At 36.0% G+C, this 7,813-nt stretch overlaps 1 protein-coding gene across 2 annotated transcripts in view; it reads left to right on the top strand.

Moving 5' to 3' along the window:
* The first annotated feature begins 2,862 nt into the window (after nt 1-2,862).
* LOC107719601 (follistatin-related protein 3-like) overlaps nt 2,863-7,813 on the top strand; it is an 8,879-nt gene continuing 3,928 nt past the window's right edge. For both annotated transcript variants that reach the window (XR_001637532.1, XM_016527075.1), the window contains exons 1-3: nt 2,863-3,154; nt 3,975-4,160; nt 6,691-6,906. Coding sequence is in view for 1 of the 2 variants with exons in the window: in XM_016527075.1 (XP_016382561.1) it covers nt 3,079-3,154; nt 3,975-4,160; nt 6,691-6,906 (478 nt within the window). In the remaining variant the exon portion in view is untranslated. The remainder of the gene's footprint in view (nt 3,155-3,974; nt 4,161-6,690; nt 6,907-7,813) is intronic.

The following is a 7,813-nucleotide window of genomic DNA, read 5'->3' as shown; positions in this document are numbered from 1 at the left end:
GTTTATTCTGTTCTGTTAAAACCCCTTAAATCAAATCAGCAAACATCATTAGTATCAGCATTATCCAACATAATCATATTAGCAAACCATCTTTATAATTTATTTATTTATTGCTGAACAGAACTAAGAGCATCTACACCAAAGAATATAAAATAATGTATAAGGTCCTGACGATTAGATTAATGTGACCATCACATGCGTAGTTTATTTAAAGTTCATCTAGTGCAAACACGTTTTTTTCCCCCAATATTTTCGGGTTACTTCTTTATCAGGTAATGTATTACTGCTGAAATCCAAAGCAGCATATTTGATCACAAGCCATCTACAATTGGCAAATGCGTAATTCATTCTTGGCCTAGACAGGAATGAAATATTCAGTCTTGCGTCATACAACCACCAGTAGAGGGCAGCATTGCTAAATAATGAGACGTAAATCACTAGCAGCAGCACCACTAAAACTGTCAAGGAAATTATAGGGAATTATAGTGAATTTTAGCTATGACTAAACATATTAGTAAACATTAGTTTGGCATGACATATTACAAATGCCACTGAATATACTGTATTATTATTATTCTAAAATTACCTGATATTTCCAGGTAAAAAAAATTTTTTTTTTCCTATAGCTATATAGCATTGTTATCCTTGCTTTTACATTAACATATTAGTTTGGTTTGACATATTACAATTGCTACAAATTCTCATGTTGTCATAAAATAAAATGTGTAAGCTGCCTATGTGACATTTTAGTGTATTATTATTATTAAATAGTTTTTTAAAGATTTTATATAGATGGCATTAGAGCAACTTCTAATTAAATTATTGCGTTATTTATTATTATTATTATTATTAGATGTACTTGAGCAATTTTTTATTGAATAATTTAATATTTAACTATTATTATTTTATTTTTATATAAATAATAATTTATTATTGTTATTGCTATTTTAATTTACAAACATATTTGTGTATTATTATTATTATTATATTTTTTAATTAAATTATGGTCCAGAAATCTCTGATATTTCCCGTTTTTCCCCCTATAGCTATATAGCATTTTAGTCTTTACAGAAAAAAACATATAATGGTCATCCAGTCTTACCTTTCAACTACTGAATAAATGTAAGGCAACTGTAAAGACATTCATAGTTCACATTCGGTACTTTTCCCCCTCCTTTCTACCAGGATCAGACCATTTTCAGATTCTGTCATAGTGGTGCCACAGCCGCAGTGTGTTTTTCATCACTGCAAATCAAAATCAGACATTTTTTTAGCAAGTTCTCGCATTCACTTTTGCAGCTCATAAATATTTTGATCTTCGATGAGTGACTGATATTCATGAATAAGTGTTAGATGAATAATGGAAAACAGCAATAAGTGAGTTTCTGTAGATCCAAACCATGTGAGAAAGTCCTTGAGCAAGTGCTTCCTTCGGCCACCCACCTCAAGGTCAGCATTCGCTGGGAATTACTGTACATCAACAAAACACCCCCCTTTTTTATAAACACAGATATAGACGGTTCATGTGATACTTTTATTTTCTTCTCCCCCTCGGAGATCAAATACCCTCTATTGAGGATCAAGCCATATGGGAAGAACCTGCAAAATATTAGCTGGCATGCAATATCATACCACAGTGATGGAAGGAAGGCAGGGTGTGCCAGCGAAGAAAGCATGCCAGCGCACGACTATGGGAGTTTACATCAGAACCGAAATCGTCAATATGAACCATGTGTTCCACTTTCAAGGAGCTCCTTGTCTTGAACACAACATCTTAATGAGCTTCATGCTCGGCGGACGGTGGTTTTCCACATGGCTGAACGGCCCACAGACACACTAAGTCTCATCTGTTTAGCGGTCATGCCATTGACTTCCAGGCCACATTTTAATGGAAGTCACGTGCTGATAGGTGATAGTCTGCGGATACTGCTGCCAGGCCCCACCGGTGGCCACAGCATTGTTTATCTCTGTTTATCTGGCCACAGGTGTGTCTCATCAGTTACTTAAACTGTATAATAGCTAAAATATTCTGTTGAATTAAGCTTAATTTTGCCCTCTGGTTGGAAATATTCTTGCACACAGACTTCTGCAAAACAAAGTAAAATGTGACAATTTATTTTTCTATGAATCCATTTTTTCCCCAAAATGAAATTAAAATATAATATAAAGAACCTCAAAATTGTATATATATATATATATATATATATATGTAATTTTTTTATATATATTTATTTTTATATTTATTAAACATAACTGAATGTAAGTTGATCATTGAACATTTTCAGTTGCCTTTTATTATTCTGCAGGTGATTTTTTTTGTATATAATATTAAAAATAGTACAACCATTAAAATGTGACAACATAGATTACGTTTTGAGACATTTTGCACATTATAAATGTATATTTTTGATTTATGAGTTCTGTTATAAATACTACAAGTAAGGGAAGAGATAAATCTCAGTAACTATGAGGTTTTGTTTCTAACTGCAATTACACAAATTGAGTGTTTTCTCTAGCAGTGGTTTTGTATGTTGGTCAGACAAGATTCAACTTTATAATTAAGGTAGACTTTGACTTGAAAGGTGGATATTTTTTTTAAAATTCAAGGGTAACGATATATTGGGGTATGCTGTCACAATGGTGATATACATACTGTTTTTATGTATTTATTTTAATTTTTTGTAAGCCAAGACTTTAGGATTTGTTGAATTATAGACAATATTCATAGACTTCCTTGCATATACATTTGCCATATCATGGTACATTTCTTGGTTAACGGAGTTCAGAAGGACCGAGATGAAGTGTGGGAGTTTTTCAGCCTCATATCCGAGAACTGACTCAAGTACACAACTGCATCAGCAACGTAACTGGCTGGAATTATCGCCCATCCCAGAAGCATAATTTACTCGGGCAAAATATTTATACAGAGGCGGACCGAAATCACTTACAACAAGTCCATTCACGAAACCGAGTGGAAGCAACCCACATTAAAGACTCTGTAGACTTCTTATCAGTCTCAGTACTTTTAAGGAACGCCGCTGGTTCAAACATCTGTGTAAAGACGTATTCAGCAGCATCATGAACTTTTTGGCTGTATTACATTGTGTGATACTTATTTCAGTTTGTGAAATACTTGGAGATCATCGAACGAACGGTAAGTGAATGACTTTACAATATTTCGCTTTACCCTTACGAAAATTAGCCATGGTTTTACTACCAAAAAAACAACAACAACATTAATACACTGGTTAGCCTACTATTGTTAAACAATGGTAACCACAAATCAACCTTAGTTTTGCTACATGGTATTTGTAGTAAAACTGTGGTTGTAATCAATACGCCGCCAAAAAATAAATAAATAAAAAAACACATGGTTACTACACTTTTACAATAATAAAACCATGCTTAATTTTCGTAAGGGATAGCTTGCTTTATTAGTTGCTTTAGAAGTTTAGAAACTTTAATCTACCAATGCACTAATCAAGATATTATCGTATGTGAAATAAACACACGTTTAAATGTGTTTTAAACAAAACACTAAAGTTCATTTATTATAATGACAATGTACCATTCAGTACTGACAGTTATCATAGTCTTTGCAGCTATCGAGCAGCTGTTGCTATGGTTACCTCCTCACGCAAAGGCGATTTCTGTTCACGAGCGTAAACTTTTAATCGAACATTTGTGGTTTTTGAAATGTTGTTTAAATACGCTGTTGAATATATATATATATATATATATTCAATATATATTTTTCTTGTAACATATGAGATATTTCTCATATGACAAATTTCATAGGGTAATATGACATATCTGAGATCATCTTTGTTTTAGTCATCAAACACTTTCCAGTCTCATGTGTGCAACTGAGAAGGAATGGAGAAAAGACATCACAAGCTGATGTCAGGGTTATATTGTTGGCATTGTCTCTGAGATGGATTATGTATGTTTTCATTCTGTATTTGTTTGTCTAGCTGGCATGTGCTGGCTGCAGCAGGGTCCGGAGCACCGCTGTGACATGGTGCTCATGAGGGGCGTGAGCAGGGAAGAGTGCTGTGCGGCCGGCCGTCTGGACACTGCCTGGTCCAATACCAGTCTGCCAATCAATGAAGTCAGTCTGCTGGGATTCCTGGGAATAGTTTCCTGTAAGCCGTGCAAAGGTACAGACTCGTATTTACCCTCTGTTCTAAGATCTCAGTAGGCTGAATTGGGTCGTCCCGCTGCGTAATGTTCCAACATGTTGATATCAGTGAGAGACTCTGTGCTGAAGTCCTCTTGAACTGGTTATTACACTGTCAGAAAAAAGGTACAAAAGCTGTCATTGGGGCAGTTTTTCAAAAGATATACTTTCAAAAGGCACCAATATGCACCCCTTTGGTACAAAGACGTACTTTCTGAAAAGGTACCAACCCAGTGACAATTTTTGTACCTTTTTTTTGGAGAGTGTACCATTTTAAGCCTTCAACACACATTATAGAACATCCCTCGATTCCAAATTAGGGCTGAACCCATTTTGGTTGGGGAGATAAAATCTAGTACTGTAGGCCAAATCTTGGTTTGGAGAGTTTTCTTTGCAAATGCAATTCTTCAGCAAGTTTAAAAAACGTGGATTTACACCAGAAGTTTTGTTTAACTTTCCCCGATAGCCTAGGCCAGGTACGTGGGTTCATATAAGGGCTCCAAACCTCTACTATCATCAGACATTTTAAACACAGAGTGTTATCACTGGAGTAAACAAGTTAGCTCACGTGATAATTAGAAAGTATTTCCTCAGCCCAGTAAGCCCATAATTGTGCTCAAAATTGTAGTTTTGTGGCTTTTAGTGCATATCTATTAGCTTTGAGGTCATTTGTATGATAGTGTACTCTTAAAATTCACTTTTAGTAGATAGATGCATTTAAAATTTGTAGTCATCCTCCTACAGGGAAACCAATAATTTGATGACTCATCCTGCACTCACTCATTTTGTCCAATCAAATGCTCTCTAGAATGAGAATGTCCCTCCCACTAAATGTACAGTAACATTAGCAAAATTTTGCTGGCCAAATATGGTCCATTGCCTGATGTCAATAGTGTAGTCAATTTGAAACCATGCAGCTGTTTGATGGTCAGCATGGCAAATCTGCGCAAACAGTTTGACCAACGTTGCGCAGTCTGGGGGGAAAATAATTCGCCCTGAAACAAAAGTCCTGATCGTAAGGATTCCTATTGAAATAACCATCTTTGGTCTGCTAAAAACTGTTGAACAATGGTAAATGTGAGCGCACCTTAATATGACCTACTTCTGATTAGCAATAGTAAGTTGCAAATCAAAATTCCTGATTGCATGGATTTTGCCCTCGCACGAAATTCCTGATCGTGTGGATACCTATTGAAATAACATGGTTTCATTTGTAGAAATTTGCTGAACAATGGTAAATGTGACCACACCTTAATACAACCCACTTCTAATTAGCAATACCAAGTTGCAAATCGAAATTCCCAATGACATTAATTCCTATTGAAATGACTGAATTTCGCCTGCAAAAATTGCAGTACATGTGACTGCCCTTTAATAAGTCCTTTTTCTGATTAGCAATACCAAGCTGCCAATCGAAATTCCAGATCGTGGGGATTTCACCCTCACATGAAATTCCTGATCACATGGATTTCAATTGAAACTCACAGAACAACATTAAATTTGACTGCACCTTAATACAGTTCTTCTGATTAGCAGTAGCAGTAGTTGCAAATTGAAATTCTGGATTTTTGTCATTATGCATAAAATAAATAAATAGTTTGACACAATAGCAGCTATTTTGTCCCCCTTCTCTCTCTCCTCACTCTCTCAGCATTCACTCTTTCCCAATGCTTGTTGGAAAGCAGACTTGTTTTGATTTTCCCTCTCGGAGATGACTGAATTCCAGCACACCGCAAAGAAAAATGTGTGCCACATGCTGAAGAGGTCTGGTCCTCATAAGCCTCAAACACAATCAGCATCATTAGACACTAGAGGAGGGGGGCACTGGAAGTGAAAGAGTGAAAGTCTGTTATATTGTCTGTTCCATGGCGTTTGCTTTCCATTATCATAAAACTATATGGACCCTACTGTGTAACCTCCCCAGCGTGTTCTCAATGTCGAAATGCTTCAAAGCATTCCTGAAAGCTCAACTCACGCTTAGCGTCTGTCCACCGCATTTCCTTACATTTGTTTTTCGGGGGCAGACAAGGCAGTTCGTAAATCATGTGTGACTGCCCGTGGACCTTGAGGAGACATAACAGGGTTATGCTGGGATTTCCAGTGGAGGTGGGGGTATCTGATTCGGCCTTGAGTGATTTGGTTGGCTTCACAGGGAAGGGGAGCAACAGGATATTAAAGAACTTGCAGGAATGGGAACCAGAAGCTGCGATAACAGGGCCTGAATCGTAGAAACGGTTTCTGATGTGTTTTGTCTGCTTTGGCTTGAATGGAGTAGAATGGACAATTATTGGAAAATATGTCAATGGATGACTCATTGACTCAGAATGACTCAACTTGCAGTTGAGTTCATGAGAGTTTGACGTTAGCATGTTGCTAAGCTAACAGCGTGATATTTAAACATGCATAAAAATACAAATATGAGGTGACAGAACTTTTCAGTATTGGATGAGTATATACATTTCCTTATAAGCAACTTTTCTCCGGCTTTGTCCACCAACTTTCTCTTGCAGAGAACTGCAAGGGGGTCAACTGCGGCCCTGGAAAGGTGTGCAGGATGAAGTCTGGACATCCCCAGTGCGTGTGCTCTCCAGACTGTTCCAACATCTCCACTAAACACGCTGTGTGTGGGAGCGATGGGAGCTCATACAAAGACGAGTGCGCGCTCCTGATGGCTCGCTGCAGAGGTCACCCTGACCTGGAGATTATGTATCAGGGGGAATGCAAAAGTACGCTGCTGATTTTCAGGTTCTAAATGCTGAGTCCATTATTTTGCTAAGATGTTTTGCAGACTGACTGAAAAGCTTCAGATTCAGATTATTACTCGGATTGAATTAGGTGCATGCTTACCATATGTATTCTGAAAATCGTCCAATATTTACCAGTCCCTTGTGAAAAAGAAGTGCACATAACTGTATTGAATGAGCAGATGTATTGTACTTCAAATCTTGAAAGTATATATATTTTTTAAAAATTGTACTTGCGGATAATAATAATGAAATAAAAGGAGACTTAATTGTACTTAAAGGTATAGTTCACACAAAAATGTTTCTTCTGTTGAGCACAAAAGAAGATATTTTGAAGAATGTTGGTAAGAAAACTGTTGACGGTAGCCATTGACTTCCATAGTAATTTTTTCCCCATACTATCATCAACTCTGCACTAACTTTGGGTGAATTATCCCTTTAAAGAAAATATATTTTTATGACGATGTTTATTAGCACAAATTACATATAAATATACATTTAAAAAAATAAAAATGTCCTATGTACTGTAAATGGGTCGAAAAAGCACTCTAAAGGTCAACTAATTGCATTTGGTACTGTATAAATTTAAACTATTATACATTTACATTGACATAATAATTTAACATGTAATTAAGTGTTTGCAAACATTGCACTCAGTTTGCAATGTATATTCTTTAAATCAAATTGTCTGAACCTCATCCATGTAAGAGATTTACAGAATTCAAACGGTCTAAACTGTCCTAACAACTTTTACATCAGTGAAAAATTTACCATCTGAAGTTTATTTATGATACCTGAAGTTTTTTTTTTTCCATGTGGCGAAATGGTTACTATTGTATAATGACATGCATTATTTTATTATTATTATATATATATTTATTTATTTTAT

The sequence above is a fragment of the Sinocyclocheilus rhinocerous genome, unplaced genomic scaffold, assembly GCF_001515625.1.
Source record: "Sinocyclocheilus rhinocerous isolate Xijiao unplaced genomic scaffold, SAMN03320098_v1.1 scaffold1294, whole genome shotgun sequence".
NCBI classification, from domain to species: Eukaryota; Metazoa; Chordata; class Actinopteri; order Cypriniformes; family Cyprinidae; genus Sinocyclocheilus; species Sinocyclocheilus rhinocerous.
This window is presented reverse-complemented; position numbering and strand designations above follow the sequence as displayed.